General features: G+C 38.1%; 1 protein-coding gene across 1 annotated transcript in view; it reads right to left on the reverse strand.

Moving 5' to 3' along the window:
- Window positions 1-27,347, reverse strand: part of DOCK1 (dedicator of cytokinesis 1) — a 530,863-nt gene that overhangs the window by 151,200 nt on the left and 352,316 nt on the right. Inside the window, exons 30-31 of the mRNA XM_060768624.2 lie at window positions 6,743-6,821; window positions 2,263-2,363 (exon numbers count right to left, since the gene is read on the reverse strand). Of these exons, the coding sequence (XP_060624607.2) occupies window positions 2,263-2,363; window positions 6,743-6,821 (180 nt within the window). The remainder of the gene's footprint in view (window positions 1-2,262; window positions 2,364-6,742; window positions 6,822-27,347) is intronic.

Here is a 27,347-nt window from a genome sequence, read left to right on the forward strand (position 1 = left end):
CAGTGTACTTCATAACTAGAAGGGCAGAGCAGATGTCATTTTCCAGTGCCCAAATTTCTAGCATCTCAGAAAGGCTTTGGTTGGGATACTGCCAGGCTGAAACTCTAAGAGGACCAATTTGCATTAAACTTCAGTGTTAGTTAATGCATACAGAAGCCAAATTATTCTTAAATAAATTAAACAGAAACTGGGGAAGAATGTGTGTGTTTTTGTAACCTGTGTGCTTGCCGAGTCTGCTGCCCAGGTGCTAAACTGAATGGGTAATAGTGTTTGTTACTGATTTTTTTCTCCTATGGAGAAAACTTGTGGGATTTTCTGCTTCAGCTACTAGAATAACCAAGCTAGCCTTGGGCACTATGCACCTTTACAAGAGTAGGAGGGCCATTTGCTGATCTACCTCAGGCAGAAAAATGTCACACTGGTTTAGCACATTGGTTACTGAAACCAAGCCTTAACCAGAAAGTTGAACAGGTACAGTCAGAGATGAATTGGAAAGAAACACTCAAATTTATTATCTGATTGTCTGGTATATACTTTCTATGATATCTCTTTTTATACAGTTAGGATACATTCTACAACACAACCTACATGGTGTGGTTACGGCGAGCATACAGATAACTGGAAGTGTGAGTTCGGACTCTTCTCTAAATTCAAGGAATTTTGGTGAAATTGTTCACAACTCCATCACAGTACATCAAAATATCTTTTTAAAAAAATAGGAATGGAAGATAGTCTACAAGACTTCAAAAAGAAGATGGATGCTATCTTCTACCCCGAGTCAGATGTCCCTGGACAACAACTGTATTAAACTCCAGTATTTTTAAACAAAAGAGTTAATAAATGTTTGTTTTTGTTATTGGTTAGATGTAAGCAATTTGTAACATTCTCACAATTGCATATACACAGCAATATATTATTATTTATTTCATATAACACATTCTGTTGATTACATTTTATCTTTTATAGTTCAACACATCTCTTACTTATACCTATCCCTTGCCTCCCTCCCTCTTCCTCCCATTCCCCTCCCACTGGGAACAGATGTAACTGTATTCATTGGTTTATATTATTTGTTCGATCATGAAGATTTTTTGGTTCAGATCCTTATATTTTCCTTTCCTGTTCTCTCTGACTATAATCTCTTTCTACTTTAACTTTCAGTTCTCCTTTGGATGACCATTCATATATTTTGTTCTCCTCTCAGATAAATAGTCTTGGAGCATATACTCTGATAAATATTTGAGCCATTTTTAAAATTCCCATTTTCCTTCATCTTTCTATGCTAAAGCAATGGTTGCTGGGGTGGCCGTTACCATATATTTTGCAATCTCAACCTGGTCTTTATACCTCCAATTACCTTCAATTTGTTGGGTAAAGAATTGTTTACAAAAAGTTTAATAAATAAGACAATCTCTATTTTGAAATCTCTACCTAGTTAGTTGTTATAATGTGCCCTAAATGAATGTGGAAAACAAAAGAATCAAGTAGGGTAGGGACATGAATTTACATAAATATGGGTGTGGGTTTGTGTGGTAGTCCACACGTTTGGATAACATATTTGTATAAGATACTGTCCGCTGCTGTCCAATAGTAATTCTAAATAAAAGTGAGAAATTGCTACACACTCATATTTCCGTTCGTAGCCACTGTGTTACAAAGCTAGTCACCTAATATGATGCTGTAAAATTTTGTTCTGTTATTTAGATAACATCAGATAAATAATATGGTTTCCACTGCCTATAATAGATTACCCAAAACACTCTTAAGCATCTTAGTCAAAGATGATATTATTGATTAAATGTCAGTAATCATATATACACCTGGCTCAAGGGTGGGCTTTTCTAGGAGCAGGCTACACAACAAAACATTGCTTTCAAATATTATACCGAAATGTGTATCAATTATGAAAATTAGCAACAGGACCATTAGTAATTAGGCAATAAAGCATATTCATGAAATGAAATCAAAATAAGCTAAAAGCTCAAGTGGTTTAAAATGGATTTTTGCAATATGTAAATTTTTAAATGTCTCGACTCCATGAATATATTGAGAGGTAAACATTTGTTTTATTCTGTAATTTGGGATCTTGACTTGAATCTGTAGAATATGGTAAAATACTTGATTCACGGTTTTCAAGACTAACCTTTCATCATATTATGATTGCTTTTCAATGCATCTTGAATTTTCTAAGCAGCTAAAGTAACATTATGTTAATAAATCTCATGCTCCTGTTCATGATTTTATGCTTGGAATACAACTTACTTGTTAAGTATTTTGCATCTTTTAGCACTTGAAAAGTTTTCCAGTTGTAATGATTCTTGAGTAAGAAATGCAACAGCAAGGTGAAAGTAGTTGTTCCAAAGCTGGAGGTTACAAAGGTTTTAAAAAAAAGAATGAAAGAAATCAATATTACATGACTAATTTATCTTAACAGAGTTATTTTTAAAATATCACACACACACAGAGGGCCCTTCCACACTGTCCCTATATCTCAAAATCTCATTCCAGATTATCTGTTTATTCCAGAATATCTGGCAGTGGAGACTCATATATTCCAGTTTAAAGCAGATAATCTGGGATCAGATCCTGGAATATAGGGTAGCGTGGAGTGGTCCATACACACACTAACAAGAAATCATCATGCTATGTTCATTTTTGATAGAATTGTTGCACATGGCCCCAATATTCACAATGATGCTTAGACAAAACTACCCAACTTCCTAAATATTGAAATGAAAGGCCTTATGATGATATATAAACAAAACAGAATACAAATCCATGCACATCTATTTGTACTATAGAAAACCCAGACAAAATTATCATCTTCCTTAAAAATGAGGAAAGGAACAAAACTATGTTTGTCAAATCGCATCTCCCTATACAGACCATCTTGCACATTGCAGTCAGCAGAGGAGGCCCTGCTCTCAGTACCACCCATGTCATAAGCGTGGTTGGTGGGAACGAGAGAGGGGGCCTTCTCCGTGATCATCCCCCACCTCTGAAACTCCCTTCCCAAAGAAATAAAAATGGTTGCTACCCTCCTCATCTTTAAAAACACACTTATGCACTTTAGCATACAGAGAAGAGGAAGACTAGCACACTAATCCACTAGAACGCTGGCTAATTTTATTCACCTATGACTGATACAGTTTATTTTAAATTACTACTGATATTAGATACTTTTTATACATCTTAATCATCTAATTTTCTGGAGCACATGTTTTTAGTGTAATCTATGTGTTATTAATATAACCATATTTTATCTAAATCTTTGTATTTGTTTTTATTATTCTATTTCTATTTTTTCGTCATTAGTTATAGGTTTTTGATGTTATGTTGATTTCTGTGAAACTTCAGGATTGAATGTTTGCCTTTTTTGTATGTAAACCACTGTTAGTCCCCTCAGGAAGAGAAGGCGGTCTATAAATAAAGAATTTATTATTATGTATTATTCATTGTGTTGATGATTGTTCATGCAAGATCTCATGCTGGAGACACACAAATTGATTTTAGTAAAATCCCTACCTTAAATAAACAGTTCAAATATTGTACCAAGTAAAATAAAATAAAAAATGATCCGGTTGTGTTAGGCTAAAATTGTGATAATTGCCTTACAACTAGGATAATGAAAATGAAGAGAAATGCATTTTAAAACCAAGTAAATTAATTAGATTACTTAAAATCAACACAAGGCAGAAAGAGGACTAAGTGCTACAACGGGAACAAAATCTAAATGAAGGGCAATACTTTTAACTTTTCTATGGACTTTAAAAATGCAGTTGAAATAGCAGCAAAAAAACAGATCAAATGACTTTTCTTGTCGAAGCCTACGTCAATGATCTAAATAGGTTCTTTTCTATGACACAGCAATATTATGTGGTGCATTCACACAATTTTTCTCAAGCTTGACATGACTGATGAATCATATAGTGACAAGTTGCTTCCTGGCAAATTTCTTGCTGGGAGGAAATGGGACAATATATGCTCCCTTCCTCACCTTCACTCAGGAATGTTAGTTTAGTTCAATAGCAAAACAATGAGCAGTCTCCTCTCTTTCCAGACTGGTCTGGGTTCACTCTCATGACAATAACTGTTATTGTCTCTCATGACAATAACTAAAACGTTTTTAAGAATTTGTTTAAGATGTGTACCAACTTGGAAGATACCTGTTCCTGTAATATATGTACTTAGAGCCTTCTTATTCACCTGATATTCCCTATGCCAAAATTCATTTTGCCTTAAATTCTACAGCTAGTTCCACACAGAGCAGATCTGTGGAATCAACTTGTTAGCTCATTCAGTGCCACCTGCTCAAGAGTTTAACTAAATCCATGTGGTCAGTTTTCTGCTGCCCAACTTTATTGAAGAAGAACAGTTTGATGAAAGACTGGGTTGTGTTCCTAAGTGAAACTTCACCTAATGACAGAGGATGTTCAAAGAAAACTTGTGCAATTTACAGCATCAGCGCCAATGTGGTGTAGTGGTTTGAATGTTAAACTAGGAGTAGAACTCTGGGAGACCAAGGTTGGATTTTGATATGACCCGTGGATAAAAGTCAAGTGTCATTTCAATAGAGAATTGCCCCCTCCTTCTAACTAGTCATTCAGCTCCCTTTACTAATGTCAGCAAAGTCATTTGGTGACAGTCGGGAGCTCTCCAGAGCTCTCTGGCCATCTGCAAAGGTGATGGAGTGACACAACCCTGATCCTTCTTCCCTGCCCTGACCAGTTCATGTTGGATTGTCTGAAGTGCAGAGTTGTCCTGGAGTCATTCCAAACTTTGCTTAATATGGAGCTTAATGAGTTCATCCTGGTTTGCCCTGAATTAAGTATAAAAAATCCCTGGATGTAATTTGGATATCCAGGAGCAACTTCTTGTCTGCTTCAGATTTCAGGACAAGAGTAAAGTGGTAAAGGCAAGAGCTTAGTCCATCTTGGTAACACATTAAAAAAATACTGAGCCCTATTTGAGAAGAAGCACTGAAAGAGCTTCTGCCATCACTGTTTCCCCATTCAGGTAGTGGTTGGTGTCACTAGTAAGCAAGTGGAAGATCACTCTTCTTCCCTTTGCTTAGAAGCCTCCCTCTCAACTGTTGCTGCTGCTGTGACTGCTGCCATTGTGCTGTCTTTGGTCAATGAAGCACTGGGGCTGGTTCTCTTGTTTCAAATCCTTCTCTGGCAGTGGTGGCATGCTCTTCTCCTCTGGTTTCTGAGCAGTTGCAGGCCAGAGAGCCAGTTTTGGGGTCAGCTCCAGCAACAACAGAGCAATCTTAAAGCATTACTAGCAGCTCTGGAACCAGGGGAGAGGGATGCACTGCCATTGTCATAGAAGAAGCCTGAACATGGATCGATCCTTGACGACTGAGGAGAAAATGGTGACAGTGGCCACAGCAGCAACAAGTGCCCTGTACAAAGGAGGAGGGAAATACACCAACTCAAAGCAGTCCAGAAATAAAAGTACAAAGCAGGGGTTATGGCACAGGATGTTTCACTGTAGCCGTGGAATACCCTTCCACCCAACACCACACAGAACCAGTCCAGTAGTAGCTAACCACAGCAGTTTATTTACAACAAGAATATGCAAAAGGGAAAAGGGGCATTTCCCAAAAAACAGTATAAAAAGTGCTATCAAATGACAGTAGTCCATGCATACAGAGTTCAGTAGTCCATAAAATCAAGGTACGTGGAATCCAGGAAATCAAGATCATAGGCATAAATCCATAAGCATGAAAACCATAACTTTTCTAAGGCAAAACTCTTACAAGAACATAAGCAAACACAGGTGACAAGATACACGGATACAGGAACTTGATTCTATGGCAACATTGTCTGTTCTGGAGATTCTATGGAAACATCACTTAATTTAAGATTAAGCCCTACCAAGAAGCTATCAGGTCATCTCTTGAACACCTGGGTTTGGAAGACTTCTCATGAACTTTCAAAGACTTCTGACCATTTAATTAATCTATCCTTTACTCCCTCCTCCAGAGGCCCAATCTGATATCACAAGTAAACTCATCTGTTGAAGGCTGGTTCCCACAGGAAACAGAGTCCCAAACATCCTATGTAACCGCCGGCCCTTCTCTTTGATCTGAGGCCTGCACCTCAGCCTGTGTTTTAGCCGGATTACACACAGACTCAGTGAAACAAACCGTCACCCCCCTCATCCTCTGAGGATTCCCCAGCATCCTGCTGCTGAGCTCCAACACTGGGCAATTGACTCTGAGTGTCCCATGTGTGTTGGGAAGATTTGGAGAGTGCAGCAATGGCAATCATTTTTGGTGTCAACCTTTCCGTGTCCCCTGCAACGGCCCCCACAAATGCACATGTAGTTATAAAAATAAAAAAATTCCTTTCTGGATTCAAGAGGAGATGCTCACAAGTCAGCCAACTCCAGACACAGTTGCCCTTGTAAAATAGTATCTCTGATAGCCACTCTACCAAACGTGGTAGAAAGAAAAACTAATACTGACCTGTAGATAAGTCGACCCAGTTTTTTTAGATCATTTTTTTAAATTGTCAACTTATATATGAGATTATATATTGTGCATATTTTTAGCAACCATGAAGACAATTCTTTCTTTTCATCCTATATTAGGAGACCACAAGTCAACTACAATAAGTCCACCACCTTAAAACAACTGAAACAACATTAACCCTTTTAAAAAATCTTAATGTAATGGTCCAAAATATATTTATATATTTGTATAATATATAAATTGTATAATATTCAAGTGTCTTACCTGTAGTTCAAAGTTTGCTTGATCAAGAAACTTCTTGTTTAGCATATCTGCATACTGATTAATTGCTCGCAGGAAGACTCTGAAAGTTCAGGAGAAAATTACATAATTACACACTTAAAACTGGCACCTTTGTGAGTTTGGCATTCCAATTAGATATAAATCTGAAACAGTCTGGGAAGTAGATAATCTGCAGCACACATTTGACAAGCAATGTCATCATATCACTATTAAATATGCAAAATTATATGGAGAGGCTCAAAATTAACCAAGGAAATTAGCATATGTAGAATAGAAGAAACAAAAGCAATCCTTTGGATACATTCAATTCTCTTTTATAATACCATGAGATCATCAAAGGATAATTAATAACTCCATTTACTGATAAGTAAAATTCAAGTGCTTCATAAAGCCCATGTAGTAATATTATGAGTTTAGAATTCAAAATATCTTCTTCAATAGAAGCAACAGCTTGGGAATAAAGGTTCAGAACATGCAATTTTTTTTACAAGTATGTATTCATTTATTTAAAAACGGAGAACCCCTAAATTACACTAAATACAAGCATATAGACTCCCAAATAGGTCGGATATTATATATGAAAGTCTATATGCCTGGCAAAAATATAACAAACCTGCAGTACCCAGTGTTCTGCTTTCAAGAAAGTATTCCGGCGCAAGATTGTTTAATTGGCATTATTAGCCTGTCAGCTAATGCCCTGGTAAACTGACATGTCCTTTCTGCAGACAATAGATACTGTAGGTTTGTGTCATTATCTTTGAAAGGCTTGCCATAATAAAGGGCAGACTCTAAGACTCCTTCCAAACGACCTCTCTCATTGTGCACAATAGCAATCTGTGTAAAGAGGAACTCACATTATGACACAGGTAATAAACTTAATTACTCCTAATACATTTCAGGATCAAGCAATAAAAGAGAGTGTAGAAGCTGAGGACATATGGCATTTTGAATGCTTCCTTACAGAAGAGTCAAGGATCACTAGGGCCAGTTAAGGACAAATACTTAACACAGTAAAATCTTGACTATATTTGTTCCTCTCTACTCCAGATTCTTTTAACTATGGAGATACCATTTATGGGCATGCCTACTTCAAAAAGGATTCTGGTTACATGTAAGTTTATTTCCTGAAAATGTCTCCTAAAGAAAAAGCGTGGCTTCTTTTAAAAAGCCATCTCCTTATTGTCACTTTCCCATTAGGCAAAGCCAGATGGAAAACAAAACTATGTGAACAGGAGCAATTTTTTGTTAGAAAAACATACTTTTTGGTCATTCCGTGGGAACCCTCCCATGCATCAAGTCATGGATTCTTTGGGCACATCCAGACAGCCCCTTTATTGCAGTAACTCCTACAATAAAGAAGGGGCTGTCTAGATTATGTCCTGGACAATCCCAAATTAATTCACCACATGGCCAGTGATTCCGGCCATGAAAGCCTTTGACAATACAAAGATATATAAGGAGTTACCTCTAAAAATAGCACAGGCAAAAAAGAGGTTGCAGAGAAACCCTGCACATTGCAGGAATATTCCCAGTTCAAGGCTTTCTTTAAAACTATGGTTTTGTTAAGATGTAATGCTAGTGCTTCCAAATTAGAGTGACATATTTAAGCATTGACTGACAGACAAAATAGCAACAGAAGGAGATATATACGGCTGTGATTTATTATACTTTGACTGTATGAGTCAACAATATGTTGCTTCGCAGCACTTCTACATTGCCATATGAAATCCAGATTATCTGCTTTGAACTGGATTATATGGCAGTGTAGAAGGGGTCTAGATGTAAAACACCCATTCTTTGCATGAAACCATAAGACTGTGGTGCTAAGCCTACTGCAGCGAATACATTGGGAAGTCAGCATGGTGCAGATGTCTAACTACAGGCAGTCCCTAAATTACAAACATCCAATTTGCAAACCTCATAGTAAAAATTGCTAAGAAAACCCTATATTAACAACAACACAACCACATTACATCACTGCTAGTTTAGAATAGCTTATTGTAGGCATTTGTTTGGTGTAATGCTTAATGTTGACTCTGAGCCTGTCCAGACAAGAACTTTATTGTGGGAACTCCCGCAATAAAGGAGGAGCTGTCCAGACAATGTCCTGGACAGTCCCAAATTAATTAACTACAAACCAGGAAAACCCTGGCTTGTAGCGAATTAATTTGATAGTGGATTTATTCCGCGCCTATTCCTGGGTCTGGACTGCAGAATACTGCAGTCCAGACAGTATTCCCACAGTTTACTAAATAAGTCTGGTAAACTGTGGAAATGCCCACCCCTCCCCCCAAGCTCTCAGACCCACTAGAAAACTAATAAAAACTTACATGCCCTCCATTAGAAGCCCCGGACAGCTCTCCCTGTACATAGAAATGACAAACCAGGAGAGCGGGGGGGGGGGAGGAGGAAAATTACTCTCCCCCCACTCTCCTGGCACGTCATTTCTAAGTGCCAGGAGAGCTGGCCAAGGCTTCTAATGGAGGGCATGTAAGTTTTTATAAGTTTTCTAATGGGTCTGGGGGTCTGGGAGCAGGGGGGTAGGACCTCCACACGTTCTCTCAGGCTTGTCCTGAGAGAACTTCTGGTCACCCACCCCAGAAAGCACATCCGCATTTTTTTTAATGTGGATGCTTCTGTGATAAAGGCCTGTCTGGATCCGGTCTCTGATGTAGAGATCCTTCTTCTGCTAGACCAGTGATTCCCAAGCTTTGGATCACCAGGTATTTTGGACTTTAACTTCCAGAAGCCCTAGTAGGCATAGACAAAGTCAAGAATTATGGGAACTGATATCAGCAGGTTATGGCAAAGAGCAAAGTTTGGAAAACATTCTTCTAAACTGACTTAAGGTTGTTGTGAAGATATAGGAAGGAAAAGGAGAGCCTCCAAGGTCCTTCCAAACAGCCATATAACCCAGAATATCAAGTCAGATAATCCCACAAAATCTGCTTTGAATTGGGTTATCTGAGTCCACACTGCCATATATTACAGTTCAAAACAAATAATATGGGATTTTATTCAGCTGTGTGGAAGGGGCCTGAGCTTCTTATATAAGAAAGGCAGGCTATGAATACAGGGATGATGAGGATGATGGAACAGAACAGCCAGCAAAAACAAACATAAATCAGAAAAAGGAGTGTTAAACCTGCTTAAAATTAAATGACCAAAGATTCATTACATGTTCTAGGTTTGGCACCTGATGCATATGCCAGAAAAGATGAAAGAAGTATGATTTTACTTTACAGAGCACATGATTAAATTATGAAGTTCAGTCCCATGCAATGATGGTCACCAAGGCTGGCTTTCAAAGAATAATAGATAAATCCCTATTCATGTAATGCTTATACTTGAACCATTTTACCAAATCAAGAATAAAGTTGTACAGTGTCACAAACTACTCTGACATTCATCCAAATCCAGCAGATTTGTTCCCTGTTACTTTCTGGATTAAACCACAGGGTGAACAAATGATAATGATAATATTAGATCTCAGATGGCATTTGGCAACAATAAACATTGACAAAATCATGATCTGACAACTGCAAAAGGCCACCTTACTTGGATCTTCACACATCATTTGAAAATACATCACACAGTCCTAGACACTTAGGAAGTATTCGACTTGTGATTTTGTGATATGAAATCCAGCACATAGATCTCATTTGCTGTGACATACTGTGTTTTTGTGTCAGTAAAATAATAATAATAATAATAATAATAATAATAATAATTTTGGAGCACAATACTCCTGACGTCACAATTGTGTTAAAAAACAAAGTATGGATCGTCGATATTGCAATCCCAGGCGACAGCAGGATTGAAGAGAAACAACTGGAAAAGCTGACACAATACGAGGATTTAAAGATCGAACTGCAATTACTCTGGCACAAGCCAGTAAAGGTGGTCCCAGTGGTGATCGGTACACTGGGTGCAGTGCCTAAAGACCTTGGCCTGCACTTAAACACAATCGGCGCTGACAAAATTACAACTTGTCAGCTGCAAAAGGACAGCCTACTGGGATCTGCGTACATTATTCGCCGATACATCACAAAGTCCTAGACACTTGGGAAGTGTCCATCATGTGATCCAATACAACAGCCAGCATACTGACCTTGTTTGCTGTAGACTCATCTTGTTATGTTTCAAATAATAATAATAATAATAATAATAATAATAATAATAATAATATAACAATAATATTTATTTATACCCCACCCCATCTCCCAAAAAGGGACTTGGAGCGGCTTACAACCATGAAATAAAATATATTCGATAATATAAAAATATATAATATATCAAATTAAGATAAAACTAAAAATTAATGCAAACCACCAACCATCAATAAACAATTATTATAAAAAAGCACTGTGAACAACATTTTAAAAAACTCAGCCAATTACTAGGACGGTTTTAAATGGTGTATTTTAATATTTTGATAAATGTTTTTAATGTTTATGTATTGTATGTGAATTTGTGTCCCGGCATTAAACGTTTGCCGTGTATATGCTGTGCTGCGCCCAGAGTCCCCTTCGGGGTGAAAAGGGCAGAATACAAATGTTTTAAATAAATACATAAATAAAAATTAAAAGTAGGACATTTAATTTTATTTAAAAAGTAACATTCAAAGCGTTGACTCTGAGAAACTTCTCGGAGGACAATCGGAAAGATGGAAGATCTGAAGATAATGGAGGAAATACGTGCTGAAACTTTCTTTTTTCTTTTAAAAAATGAATGATCTACTGAATCTGTGAATAAATTTATTTCTCAAATACTTCACAGAGTCTATCAAGGGAATCTCTTGCTTTCCTGCTGACAGATCTGAACCTTGATCATTAAAAGTTGATGGACACATTCAGAAAGAAGTGTATTCGAAAAAACCTTATTTGAATGTAAGTTTCAATAAAATGCTTTTTATTGACCTATACATCAATAGAGAACTTAATTTCTGACTGTGCCTTCCTTTTTGGTAAAAAAGAAGAATAACCCAGTGACCACTAAACGGAGAACTGACTTCTGGGCTGGGGCAGGAAAAAGAGTTGGGCATAAAATGTAATAGATTATCGTGGAAATGAATGTATCTGGTTGGACAGCGTCCTGAACAAGAACATTCTGAACTGCAGCCTTTTGTTGTAGATCCTACTGATCTTTAAGTCTGCTATAATATTGACTTTCGTGACACGTTTTATTCATAGACCATAAGCTATTGCAACACTCTACAGCATTATATTTTCTGAATTCTCATTTGTAATAAGGGTCAAAATGAAGGTCAACAAAACCAAAACTCATTACTACAGACAAACACTCTGACTAAAAGATAGGTTTACATCTTCCTTGCTTTAAGGCCAAAGATTATGCCTCATCAATTGCAGTCCTATCTCCATATTTGCCCTTTTGACTTTGTGGATTTGATTATGCATGCATTTCATTAAAATGCTGTCTCTAGGAACCTCTAGGTCCTCCAATGCAATTCTGGGGTCAGATAAGAGACCCAGAAATTCCTAGAGAGATTTTCTCTCAAGTAAAAACAAAATAGCAATTTCTTTATTTGCGTTTTTTCACCTTCCTGGGAGTCCTGTGCACCTAACTCCAAGAAATGGGAAATGCTGTCTATTAAGTATTTTTTTCTAAAGGTACCTCTCTTCTATGATTGTCAAAGTAATTATGATACATGTTTATTTATTTACTACATTTCTATCCTGCTCTCTCTCACCCCGAGGGGGACTCAGATCAGCTTACAATTTGGCAAATTTCAATGCGACAATTTGCATACAAAAGCAACACACAGCATTAACTAAAATCACTCTATATAAATAAACATGTAATGTTTGTTTGTGGGATTAACATGATTCAAAAACCACTGGACAAATTGACACCAAATTTGGACACAATATCAGGCCAACAAGTGACCATCACTCATAAAAACACCAAAAAAAAAACACAGCGGAAGGGACTTAAAAAGCCAAAAATGCAAAAAGATGCTACAGCACATGTGCAAAAGCACTGCTTCCAAGCTTTCTTCTCCTTGGATTTCTTTGAGAGCATCCCAATCCTGCATATTTCCATTTCCTATTCCTGGACTACAACTCACAGCAATCCTCCAGATAGAGATAGATAGGTAGGTAGATAGATCGATCAGGAGGACTGCTAGGAGTTGCAGTCCAAGAATAGGTAGAGAAGGAAAAAAGGAGAGAAAGCAAAAGGAAAAGAAAAAAGGGGGGGGGGGGAGGAAGGGAAGAGGAAGAGAAGGGGAGAAGGAAAGAAAAAAGTGAAGGAGGAGGGAAAGAGGGAGGGAAGGTTGGCCACAGCAATGTGTACAGATAGTAAACATATAAATATGAATTAAAACACCAAGCATGAAAAACATCATCACATAAAACATATTAAACATTGCACCAGCCCCATAGTCCAAGTGCTCAAGAAATTAATTGATTAGTCCTTAGGCCATATTACAATGACAAACCAAACAAAAAGGCTTGATAAAACATGATTACAAACTATATAGTAAGTTAAACAAGACACCCACAACAATACAGTAAATAAATATGATAAAACTGAATATATACATGTTTCCATATCACCCCTACAAAAGTTATTAATAAGGTCAAATGCACAAGCTAGGAGAGGCTCCACAGTGATTTAATAGAGGACAAACTACTTTTACATTTTGAACTCAATTTGCTTCAATTGAAATAAGCTGAGGACAAAGAAGGAGAACAGGAGAAGTTGGGACATCTCAAAAGCAGCTGAAAAGGTGGGATCCCACAGTTTAACCAGGACTATCCCATAGTCATAATTTAGCTGCTTCATTTATGTCTGTATTGTGATAGGTCTTAGACCAGGGGTCCTCAAACTGTTTAAACAGAGGGCCAAGTCGCAGTCCCTCATACTATTGGAGGGCCGGATTATAATTTTTTTTAAAAAATGAATGAATTCCTATGAGCACTGCACATATCTTATTTGTAGTGCAAAAAACACTTAAAAACAATACAATAATTAAAATGAAGAACAATTTTAACAAATAGAAACTTTTTAGTATTTCAGTGGGAAGTGTGAGCCTGCTTTTGGCTGATGAGATAAAATTGTTGTTGCTGTTGTTGTGTGCTTTCAAGTCGTTTCAGACTTAGGCTGACCCTGAGCGAGGGCCGGTAAATGACCTTGGAGGGCCGTATCCGGCCCCTGGACCTTAGTTTGAGGACCCCTGTGTTAGACTGTAATTCTGTCACTTGCCAAATGCCTGTTTGCACAGTCAGGTTTTTAACTTTTTTCCTGAATATAAGAAGGGAGGGAGCCAGTCTAATCTCACTGGTGAGGGAGTTCTGCAACCAAGGGGCCACCACCGAGAAGGCCCTGTCTCTCACCCCCACCAATCGCGCCTGCAAAGACAGTGGGACTGAGAGCAAGGCCTCCCTGGCAGATCTTAATGCCCAAAGTGGTTCATAAAGGGAGATACATTCAGACAGGTAAGCTGGGCCAGAACCAATTTAGGCAAACTCTTAAAAATTGAAGAGATTTTCTTCTCATCTTCTGCTGTTCTTGATTAGGACCTAACATTTAAAAGAATACTCTAAAATATAAGAGTCTTTAATTTTATTTTGAACTGGCGGAACTTTAAATGAATGTTTATAACTGTTTATAACTGTTGTTTTAATTGTAACTGTTTATTTTAACGTATGTGTTTGGCATCTAATGGTCGCCTGTTGTAAAGCCGCCCTGTGTCCCCCACTGGGGATGAGAAGGAAGGGTTATTTATGTATTATTTATTTATTTAAAACTTTTATATCCCGATCTTCTCTACCTCCAGGAGGGACTCAGACCGGCTAACAGCAGAGATTCAATGCACAAATACAACTAAATATAACCTAATACATCTTAAAAACATAAGTTAAAATACAGACAGAATAAATACATATAAGCCAAATCACCAAAATGGAATCAAGTTCACCTCAGTCTGCAAATGTGGTCAGTAATAATTGGATTATTGCTGGACTCAACCAAATTATTCTGGGAATGCTTTGTCCCAGAGCCAGGATTTTACTAGCTTTCTGAAGGTGAGGAGGGAAGGGGCAGATCTGATCTCCATTGGGAGAGAGTTCCACAGCCGAGGGGCTACCACCGAGAAGGCCCTGTCTCTCGTCCCCATCAGACGCGATTGCGAGGGTGGCGGGACCAAGAGCAGGGCCCCTCCAGAAGATCTTAACAACCTTGATGGTTCATAGGGGAGAATACACTTAGACAGGTAAACTGGGCCGGGTTACAAATAAAGAATAAATATAAGCACAACTGGAATGGCAAGTAGTCTATAGGTATGTGCATATATACAAAATATAACACGGGGTGAAATTGCTAGAAATAAAAGTATAAATACATTACTTGCTTAGTTTCAACAGTGTAATAGAAAATCGTAATACAGTTGTAGAATTTGTTCTGCCTTGTTGGCGTGAAAGTACTTGTGTTGCTGACACCGCTGTAAATGCGTCACTAATATCAAAAAAGAGAAAACCCTTACTGAAGCTTTAAGTAATCTTCCTTTTGAGCTACACAATAGCTGTCACATTTTAAAGAAGGCTATGACATGCTTTTAAAAAAAATGAAGAAAGAAAAAGAGACAATAAAGGTGTTATAGTGATCTAGGGCTGCACTATAGGAAGGACATAGGTAGCAGACGGCAAGAGGGAATGAACACATCTTAATTCAGGATACAAATATTTATTTATACTTCCTCTCACCAGCAAAGTCTGTGTGTTACGATTTGTTTTATTCCCTTTATATGCAACACAAGTTCTTTGCTCTTTGCCACTGACATGCTTTATTGTTCAACTCAGCTATTGTGTGAATCCAATTCACTGCAGCTTTCTATAAACACTCGATTCAAAAGACTGAAGAATGTGCAGTAGCACTGGGTCATGTACTAAGCATGAAAGTCTTTTATAAAATCTCCAATTGTGGCAATCTGGCAGGTGGCGAATCTCCAACGAAGAATTAATGGCGTTTGACACCACGTTAACAGCTATGGTTCAATGCCACGGACTCATGGGAGCTGGTTTACAAAGTCTTTAACCTTCGCTGCCAAAGAGTCTTGGTGCCTCACTAAACAGCAACTCCCAAGATTGAGTCATGGCAGTGAAAGTTATGTCAAACAACCCATTTTCTTCTTGAGTTTGGGATGCAAAGCTCCTTCATATATATTCAAATGTCAAGAACTTTTTTTTTCGTGTCAGGAGCGACTTGAGAAACTACAAGTCGCTTCTGGTGTGAGAAAATTGGCTGTCTTGCCCAGGGGATGCCTGGCTGTTTAACCATCCTGTGGGAGGCTTCTCTCAAATCTCTGCATGAGAATCTGGAGCTGACAAACAGAAGCTCACCCCACTCCCCGGATTCAAACCGCTGACTTTTCAGTCAGCAGTCCTGCCAGCACAAAGGTTTAACCCATTGCACCAGCAGGGACTCCTGAATACAAAGGTGTGGCTGTTCAGACAGAAATCCCATTTTTCCATCCTTGAAAATGCCTGCAGATCACTTGCAGAAACAACTTGCTACTCAGCCCCCTTAAAGACCAGTTTTGAAGGTTTATTACAATGTGATTTGAATACTCAGGGTTAACAAAAAAGAAACACATCAGTCTTGAAGCCTGCAAATTAGTCTTGGCCAAGCTTGCTCCTTCTTTTCTTCCAGCAATATCCATGTGCTGGTTATGTCAGACAAGATCATATTATCTACAGCATATGGTGCTCTAGTCGTGCGCACAGAAGAAAAATAATCTTTATGTGAGTGTTTAAAAAAAAATTCTTAAGCTTTATTTTAGATCTAATTGCTCCCCTCTTTCTATCCAACAATATTAGAAAAGAAAAATGTTTTATGCGGTAGGCTCACGCATCTTCCAACATTAACTAATCTACTTTTTGTAGAATAATAATTTACACATTTTGCCCTATGCATGTTAATGGAGCACTAAAAATAGAAATCGTTGTGATGATAACCTCAAGACATTTGGGAGTTTCACATCTGTGAAATCATGTCAGCTTATAAAAGAATGGGAAATATTACTTCCATATATGGCTTTATTATGGCAAAGGGACAAGGCTCTCAAGCCACCGACTGGGCCTCATTCATTCATAAATGCTCAGGTTAAAAAAAGATAATCACCCCAAGGTAAGAATGGATGCAAAGCATGAATATAAACACAACTAATTTCTCACAATATTCAGAATACCGTTCCAGATAATACAACTACATTTTACAAGAAGGTTTTAAAAAACCCTCTCCATTGATCTTTATTTACCTGTGTCAGGTGTTTTGGAATGACAGGTATTTGGAATGACCCGTGTCAGGTGTTTTGGAATGACAGGGTCATAGCCTCCTCTTATTCCTTAAATGGCAAGATGGAGGACGGATAGGGGACATCCAGTGGAAGGTATTTTTTTAAATATATATTCACTCCATTATGCTCTGGGCCTCATATGCACACATGTGAATCTGCTTATATTTATATTAGGATATTTGTATGTGTGAATATACAGTCCAGAGCATAGCAGAGTTTTTTTTTAAAAAAAAAACGTCTCCCGGATGCTCCCTGTCTGTCCTTCATTTTGTTCCGATACAGAGGAAGCCTGTAAGGATGGTGGGGGACCCAATCCCGGGACTAATAGGTCTGTATGTGGAGGTCCCATGATCTTCTATTCCCTATTTAAAACCCAGATTTTGGTGCTGTCTGGAAGCGCCCTAATTGAGAGAACGAAATTGATAGCATAAGATTTCATAAACATAAGGCAGATCTACAGATGCCACTTAATTTGAGGCCAGTCCGGAGTAGCAATACTAGACAGGCCCTAAGGATGGTAGTAGTGTACAGTAGTGGTAGGACAGAAATCAGACCATCCCACTGGGCTAAAATCAGTTTGGCCTCATTGGGCCGTCATCTGACCTCGGAGGTACCCTGTTACTGCTTTTAGGATGTCACAGAGTTCCATAGAGCTCCTAGTTACATCCAGGGACCTTTTTGACATCATGAGACAAGGGAGAAGGAGGAGGCAATCTCTGTGATCATCTGCCTTGATGATGGGAGGGAAACACGGGTCCAGTCCATCCCATTTTCCTTGTGATGGATAGTAGCACCTGACCATGTGGATGGTGGACCGGTTTGAATTAGAGCCTGCCCAACTTTCCACACTAAATGCGTAGTGTATGACTGTTCCAGAGCATTCCCCAACTTCCAGTATGGACTGGAAGCCAATTGATGCCGTGTGCACATCCAGGAGTGACTTCTGACGAATGAAAGCAGCATTGATGCTTTCACCTGTCTGGAATGACCCACAAGTTATCCATGGGGTCATATCAAAATCCATAATTTTGGCCCCAAATCTGCTCTCAATTTATATATGAGGCTGACTTATACATGAGCATCTGTAGACACTTCTGGCTTTTGTGCACATCATAGATTTATAAAATTCCTTGATCATGCCATCACATTTTATTTAGCAATGTAGGTAAACACTGAAAGTGAGGTGATATATATATTCTCCACAGGTGTATTTTAAAAGGCATTTTAAGTTATTTTTAATTGGTCTATTGGCAAATAAAATATGTCAAAGCAGGTTTGATGACATTTCTAAAGCCATGTAACTTCACCATAGAGAGAAAGAGTCACTATTTGCCAGTATCCATTGCAGATGCCCCCTTTCCAACATCCTTGAATATGGACCAGGATCTTATTGATCAAAGTCAGAGACATGCTCACCTATGTCTGTTTGAGATGTGGCAACCATAACTTTCTCTCTTATTGTCCATGCTGGTGTTCTTATTGTTTGAAGATGAGGGTATGATAGTTTTAAATAAAATATTTTTCTTAATTTTTAGGGTTTCCATTTTTTTTTCAGACTCTGATCTGCCTGGAGTAGCCTCCCAATGAGTTGGAGAACCAGCGTTAAAAAATCACAACATTCACAGGGAGACTATTCTTATTCTTTAAACTTTTTTTATTTGAGAGGAACAATAATGTATTCTTGAATGAACCATTTGTATTCTTCTTCTTTTTTAAAAAAGCAGAATAACTTGTAAGCCACCCGCAGAATTACCAACTACTTCTTTTGTAGCAAAATATTCATATCAGGCAAAGAAACGGATGCAGCCTGACATTTACTGTGACAAAGTGAAAGATGTTTTTATGTGCCACAGATCCTAAATGTGTATAGCAATCACATCACAGAATTCCATCTGCCTGGAACAGATAATTTTATATCAGCTTTGTATACCTGTCAGATTGTATGGTGTATCAACAATAAATCCATGCAAGTACAACAAAAAGCTTAGAAACCATGAAGATTCAATTGGATAAAAGGAGGAGAAATTTGACTATATAATTTATATTTTAATTTCCTTCCATTTTATGAGCCTAACTGTATTTTTTCCTCTGAAATACATCTAACAGGTGATAAATCAGCCACCTTGTTTGGGGCATTAAGAGACTGTAGCATTACGTTCTGCATGCCTACTGAAGCTTATATCACTTTGTTTCACAACTGGGGCATTACATAGTCTTAAATCACACCATTGTCTCTTTTTCTGTTCAGTGGCCACTCCTGTGGCATTAAAAATCCAGTATGAGGAATCATTCTTTATGGCAACTCCTGTAGCTGCAAGCAAAGCAATTTGGAAAACACTTTTATGGGTGCAGTTTCTACACAGTGCATGTAACAAATTGCTTTGCTTGCGACAACATTTACAAAATATGCAGTTTAAGTAATACAAATGGGTTATCAAATTACCATGATGCGAACAGATAGAAAAGTGGTTTCCCATCAACAAACTCATTACAAACTAGCACAAAATAGGATTATTTACTCTGCATCTATTCATTTCCTGCTAATCTCTCACAATGTTATTACAACTCAAGCTTTAAATGCAATTCACTCAAATCTCCTAATGTAATTTATTAATGTAGAACATCTTTCTTTAAAAAAAGTTAGGAAGATTGAAAAATAACTTTGCTAACATCATAAATCTTTATGGAATTAAATCAAACATAGGATTCATGACACACACATATACATGTATACCATGTTGTTGCTGTTTATTCGTTCAGTCACTTCCAACTCTTTGTGACCTCATGGACCAGCCCACACCAGAGCTCCCTGTTGGCCGTCACCACCCCCAGCTCCTTCAAAGTCAAGCCAGTCACTTCAGGGATACCATCCCTCCATCTTGCACTTGGTTGGTTCCTTTTTACTTCCATTTTCTCTTCTCCAAGCTTTCCTGCATTCTTAATATGTGGACTTCATTTTTGCCTCTAATAGCCTTTCTTCCCGTAAGCAGTTTGGCATTATTCCCTGGAGTATGGACTAGTTTGATCTTCTTGCAGCCCAAGACACTCTCAGAATTTTCCTTCAACACCACAGTTCAAAAGCATCTATCTTCCTTCGCTCAGCCTTCCTTATAGTCCAGCTCTCACATCTTCGTTGCCAGTGTGATGTCTCTACTCTTCAATATTTTATTGAGATTGGTCATTGGTCTCATCCCAAGAAGCAAATGTCTTCTGATTTCCTGGCTGTACTGATTTCCTGTCTACAGTGATCTTCGCGCCTAGAAATACAAAGTCTGTCACGGCCTCCATATTTTCTCACTTTCTTCTTTCACCTTGGTTATAAGGATCCTCAGCTCCTCCTCACTTTCAGCCATCAAAGTGGTATCATCTGTATATCTAAGGTTGTTAATGTTTCATCCAGCAATTTTAACTCCAGCAGTGGATTCATCAAGCCCCACATGTTACATGATGTGTTCTGCATACAAGTTGAATAGGTTGGCTAAGAGTATACAGCCTTGCCATACTCCTTTCCCAATCTTGAACCAGTCTGTGTTCTGTTCTGATTGTTGCTACTTGATCGTTAAACATATTCCTCAGGTGACAGATAAGGTGACTTGGTATCCCCATACCACCAAGAACTTGCCACAATTTATTATGAGTTAAATAGTCAAAGGCTTTAGAAGTCAATAAAACAGAAACAGATGTTTTTTCTGAAACTCCCTGCCTTTCTCCATTATCCAGCAGATGTTGGCAATATGGTCTCTTGTTCCTCTGCCTTTTCTAAACCCAGCTTGTACATCTGGCAACTCTCACTCCATGTATTGCTGGAGTCTACCTTGCAGGATCTTGAGCATTACCTTACTGGCAGGTGAAAGAAGTGCCACTGAATGAAAGTTTGAATGTGCTTTAGTATTTCCCTTTTTTGGTATGAGGATATAAGTTGATATTTTTTAACCCAATCAGATGGTCATTCTTGTGTTTTCCATATTTGCTGGCGTATAACATGCATCACCTTGATGGCATATGGCATGCATCATCATCTATATCATATTTACATTCAAATTATCCATAGCACATGCTATCTATTCAGAAGATATTGTTTTATATATTTTAGGGATTAATTAATACAAACCTTGAGAAAACCACCAGTTGACCAAAACTACATGAATAGAGGAATTGTCTTATGCACACAAATGCACAAATTTCCAGTCAAAGGTTATATGAGAAGTTCGTCGCCACTCTTTGCTATAATGTGTGGCAGAACTTCCAAAATAATTGTTCACATTTTCCCTGTGTTAAATAACAATAGCAAATTTGGGGATGCATCCTTCATTCCTAGGGATTGGTTTTCTTCTGTCAATGACTATTATGCTCCTGTGGTCCATAATCTGGATCATTCGTTTCATTTCATGAAAACCAGGAAACCTTTTCTGTTAGACTGGGAGCTAGGAATGATTTTTGCATTTGGAACCATAATCTACCATGGTTGTCAGTATGCAGGAAAAATGATGCTTTGGAATACAACATTTTCTCAGAAAACTTCTGGGAAAAATTCAATATGATATATAAGACATAAAAATGACTTGTCCATCAAACTTCTGAAACAACTTGTTCATACATCATAGTGATTTCCTCAGATTGACAGAGGTTTCTCAACTATATCACACAGCAAAGGCAAAGAGGAATGGCATAGTGTAAGAGGCCCACTTGAGAATACTATTTCTGTGTTTAATGGGCACATGGGATAGGACTTGTTGTCTGATTTAAGTACTTTTTTAAAGGGGAAAAACTGGAGAAAAATGTAACAATAAGAATATTTCTCTCTGAAGACCCAACAATTTCATAACATTTCTCTCTCTAAAGCTCCTCTATGGCATTTGGATTTTTACTAAGTATAAGGAAAGGGACTTATACATGCAGCCAGTGTGATGTTGAATGTATTGTTAGGATTATGTGAGAACAGGGTTCAAATTCCCAACTGACCAAAAAAATCCAATTGGTCAAGTCACATACTCCTAAGACTCACAGGAAGTCAATGGTAAACCTCTTCTGAACAAATCATGCCTAGAAACCACTATGATAGGTTTGTCATATGATTCTCATAAGTCAGTAATGACCTGATGGCACAAAACAACAAATATGTATAACCAGTGCATATGTGGAGTCTAGCATTAAAAAGGTGGCACATACCCATACAAACTCATATGGAATAATATTCCAGGGTTTTATCACAAACCAATATGAGATAGAATGAAGCTATGGGGAAACTACCAAGGACCCTTCCACACAGCCATATAACCCAGAATATCAAGGCAGAATAACCCACAATATCTGCTTTGAACTGCAATATCTGAGCAGTGCCAGTTCTTAGCAGATAATGTGGGATTTTATTCAGCTGTGTGTAAGGGGCCTAAGGCCCCTTCCAAACAGCTATATAAAATCCACATTGAACTGGATTACATGACAGTGTGGACTCAGATCATCCAGTTCCAAGCAGATGTTGTGAATTATCTGCCTTGATATCATACCTTGCTCTACCTTGATATTATGCCTTGATATTATGGTTTATATGGCTGTATGGAAGGGCCCTGAGATGAAGACGTGGTGTTATTCAATTAGGGGCTGGGTTAATTTTCTATAGCTCCCACTGAATTCTAGGAGACCATTTGGGACAAAGAAAATAATAAATAAAAACAATCAGTCATCATCCTTAAGAGATAAATGTAAGTTTCTCTGTCTATCACTCATAGTTTGAAGACAAATTAATGGTATTTATAGTTTAGAATAATAAAATCATAGAGTTGGAAGAGATCAGAAGAGTCATCCAGTCCAACTTCTTACCATGCAGAAACACATAAACGAAGCACTCCTGACAGATGATCATCCAGTCGCTGCTTAAAATCCCCCAGAGAAGGGAGGCAGCCTTTTCCATTTCTTGGTTGTCATAAATCAGGAAGCCTTTTCCATTGTCAAACAGCTCTTACTATCAGGAAGTTCTTACCAGCATTTAGATGGAATCTCTTTTCCGGCAATTTGAAACCATTGCTCCATGTCCTAATCATTAGAACTGTGGAAAACTAATGTACTTCTTCCTCAAAGTGACACCCTTTCAAATATGTGGCATCCTTTAAATATGACTATCGTGTTCCTTTGAGAGTCACTCCTGGTGTGCCCTAATGCCTGACTTATGACAACCAAGAAATGTTAGTGTTGCAGCCTTTGATCTGTGGAATAAAATTAAACAGGTGCCTACAGTAATTCCATATTTTGGGCACATCTGTTCCTTCCTTCCTTCCTTGGAGTGTCGCCCAGCTATATAAACAGTAATTAGTTAATATATAATTTTATTACTACAGTTTTAAAGTTGTACACCACTACAATATTCAGTGGGAAATAAAATTCCCAAATAAACAGTATTTGGAATATAATGATTTCTTGTGTTTGTTTTTGTCTACTGTGCAAATAGAATTCCTAAATAACAGATATAACTGAGGATAAAATTTGCATACAAATATTACAAACTAATTCTGTGGTGAATAACATCCTCAACAGATGGGCAAAATTGACCGTCGGACAACACTTCCACTTCACTTGCCACATGGAGCCCACCGCAAGTGGGCTCTGTGCCGCAAGTGAAGTGGAAGTGTGGTAAGGGGTCATGGCAGCAACACAGGAGGCTTCCTGTATTGCATAGGAAATAATGAGGGGAAACCGGGCAGTGTACACTTCCCCCGTGGGATGTGATGAGAGAAAAGGTGGGTGATGGGGGGCAACGGGTTCCCTATGCCCTCTACCAGGCTCCATCAGATTTGCCATGATGCATGGTGGATCCCATCCTTGATGTGATGAGGTCCTTAATATATATAACAAAAATTAGACAATATCAACATTACTTCTCTGGGGGGATTTTAAATAGAGGCTAAATTGACATCTGTCAGGAGTGCTTTGAGAAACCATTTTATCCACCAGGGAGTTGCCTCACATTCACTTCTGGAAAGTCAAAATACTTTTATAATCACTCACAATTAGCAAATGGATTAATGTGTGGATATTTTATTAACAAGAGGCACATGGTAGTTGTATTCCTTCATCTGAAAGCTATTTATCTAATGTGATTGATACAGCTTGTAATACACCCAGTTAAATTAATTAAGTTGGTCTTTAGAGTTGCAAGAAGGTAATAACTGAAGATGTTGAATTAGAAGGTGAAATAACCTTTTCAATCTAATCTTGGACCCACAGGCAAAGGAAGAGACAAGTCTTCACATGCTTATCGATGGTCTGTATTTTATTATTTTAAAAATGTTTATAATTATCTTATTTTTTTAAAAAAAAATCCAATGTGTTTTGGCCTTTATGTTGCATTGAATGGCTTTCTTCAGGGGCTACACATTCCAAAAATTGTTTGTGATCCTGTCTAATGTTGGACCAGAAAACATAGTATTAACAATGAATACCATTCTAATACTCCCTGATGTATATTTTCAATTGGGGTTTTCAGCAAATGCAACTTTTTAAGTCAACAGAAAGCAATATTGGCATATATATGATAGCAGTATGGCAGTTTGAGCTAAGGAACAGTTGGCTCAGTGTATATAATAAACATGTTTGTCAGTATTCTTTTAAATGAGCAGAGATCCATTACCTAATCCATTATCTAAACTCGCAAACATTATAGATTTTATATTTCCAAATGACTGAGTGTATATAATCACAGTCTGAAAAAGGAAATATAGATTTTTCTATTGGGCTCCAAGTGAATTGATTCTACTATGCGAGAAACAGACACCTTGATTTCACCCAGAATTATTTTTGTCTACTAGCAATTTGAACATATTTGACAAATAGAAGCAATCAGCTCTACCGCTAGGTGTCAGCCACCAGATTAATCCTGCAGTTAAGCACCTGAAATATTTTTTGCCAATAGAGGTCTCTGGGTTGGTAGCGTGAGAAGTGAATACACTTTAGTTTTCCGTACATCTCAGGCAAGATCATAAACCTCTGAAGCCTCTGTGCTCAATGCATAAATCCAAAGAGAAGAAGAGTTTTAAGCACTTCAAGTCTTTAATATTTTCTCATGGAACGATCCTTCTTTCCAAATACAAGATGGTTACTTTGCAATATGAAAGGCCCTTCCTCCCATCTACTACTGCTGCAGAGGGAGAGAAGAAGAGGCAGGCAAAGCTCCATCATGCTTAGGACCAGCAAATGATGAAAGGCCTTCCTTCCATTCTAACCGCCACTGGAGCAAAAATATAGCATATGCTAGACTTAATATACCCATCCCACTGCTATTACCATTCCTCATGTTTCATGTTTTTATTCAGGTCTAAACGTACTGGAAGAAAATATGTTTTAAAGGGCTCTGGAACTGCATTCCAGGAATGTCCATGCAGCCTTTTGTCCCTCCACATGGATAGTTGGTTCAAGGGCAACAAGCAGCTCCCTTCTCAAGGCTTGCTGGTGATGGCACATTTCTGGTCACATGATTTGATGTGCAAAATTATATCACTATAAATGCAATGTTACCTTCAAGCCACTGGGAGAGAGCTACTTGTGGGCAACAACTCCACAGAGGGTCTCTCGGTGCTATGGACAGTGGATCAAGTCTGATCCATTCCAATCCAGATGCCCACACTTCTCCAAATTGCAGGATCAATCCGAAGTTTCCAGGAGGTTGTGGAGTAGATCTCACGTTCCGCTCCAACAGATTAATGGCTGGATGCAGTGGTTCCACTGTGAATCCAGCCAAATGTTGTGTAGACTCCCTGCAGCAGCTGAGAGGTGAATCCACATTATTTTGGTTGTGTAGACATGCTCTTGTTTACATAATTTGAGGGTAGAGAACTGTCAAATTAATATTTTATAAGCTGCCCTGGGATACTTTTGGTTGAGAAGAGGGGTATAAACGGAAGGAAGGAAGGAAGGAAGGAAGGAAGGAAGGAAGGAAGGAAGGAAGGAAGGAAGGAAGTCTATAACTTGACAATCTGTCTGCATGTTACAGGAACCTAATATTAATTAGGCAATGGCTAAAAAAAAAAACAAGAAGTCACTAGACTGCCAGTTTGACCCAGAGTTCTGTCCTACAGTTCTCTGGTGAAGTCCTTGAGCTTCTTCCTTGATTCCATCTTCCCTATGCCAGAGAACCATTATATTCGAAACAAACATATGGCAGCCTTAAACAGGATGGTATTCTCAAATTCTTGTCTGCTATCTGTACAAGCAAAATAAAATAAGATTTACTAAGCATTTTTTATTATTCATAAGACACTGTGTTATACTACAGAACTCTGAACCACAGCTGTGGGAGACAAAGAGCCAGCTGCTGTTAACTTAATAAGGAAATGAGAAAAAGGCACCAGCGAGCCAACCATTTAGGCAGGGGCTGTTGAATATGAACATCCTTCAGTATTTCAAGAAATAGCTAAGGTACTTCCTGGAGAGGTGGTTTAGTCTGGGTGTCAACTACTTTTTCTTCCCTCCCTACTAAAAAAAACATGGGATTATAAATCCTAACTCCATTCAGAGATGAGCTGACTATGACATGCTTTGAACCACTGACAGTTTATAGAAGGGAAATACAGACAATCCCCAAGTCTCAAAATAGGTAGGTTCTGTAGGGTTGTTGTTGTTGAATTTGTATGTAATTATACATATAGCTGGAGTTACACTTAAAAATGCACCTGTTTCAACTTACATACAAATTCAATTTAACAACAAACCTACAAAACCTACCAGAAGTGCTGTGGTGTTTGCTTTGCTGCCTGTGCCTCTGTTCAGAAGATTTCGCTTCACTTCCTGTCCCTGTGACAACTGGATTTTGAAAAAAATAGATTGCTGTAGAAATAAGGATAAAGCTTCAGTTGAGATACCTTTTCCTTATGATAACTCTTCCAAGAGTGAATTTCCCTTCCAATGGGTAGATTTCTCTCACTTCTTGTTGACTCATCCCCATTATTAACCATGAGTCTTTGTAAGATGGATGTTTGTAACTCTGAGACTGCCTGCATGAGTAGAGAAGTCCAATAGAGCCTGCGCAAGTCAGGATGTAAAAGTGGCGCATCTTAAAGTTAGGACTGCACAGAGAAGCTACATTTATTTGAAATGTTCACTGAAATGAATTAGTAGGCCTTCATCTCCAAGAGATGCTTTCAACAGCACTATATACCAATTTATTCTTAAGTACCAAAAATGCAAATGCCACATAGTTTGAAGATACTCTGGGATAGTTTCATAACAAATCATATTGTTTTCAAAACTTTCAGTTTGGTAAAAAAATACTATCCTATG

Source organism: Anolis sagrei, chromosome 3, assembly GCF_037176765.1.
Source record: "Anolis sagrei isolate rAnoSag1 chromosome 3, rAnoSag1.mat, whole genome shotgun sequence".
NCBI classification, from domain to species: Eukaryota; Metazoa; Chordata; class Lepidosauria; order Squamata; family Dactyloidae; genus Anolis; species Anolis sagrei.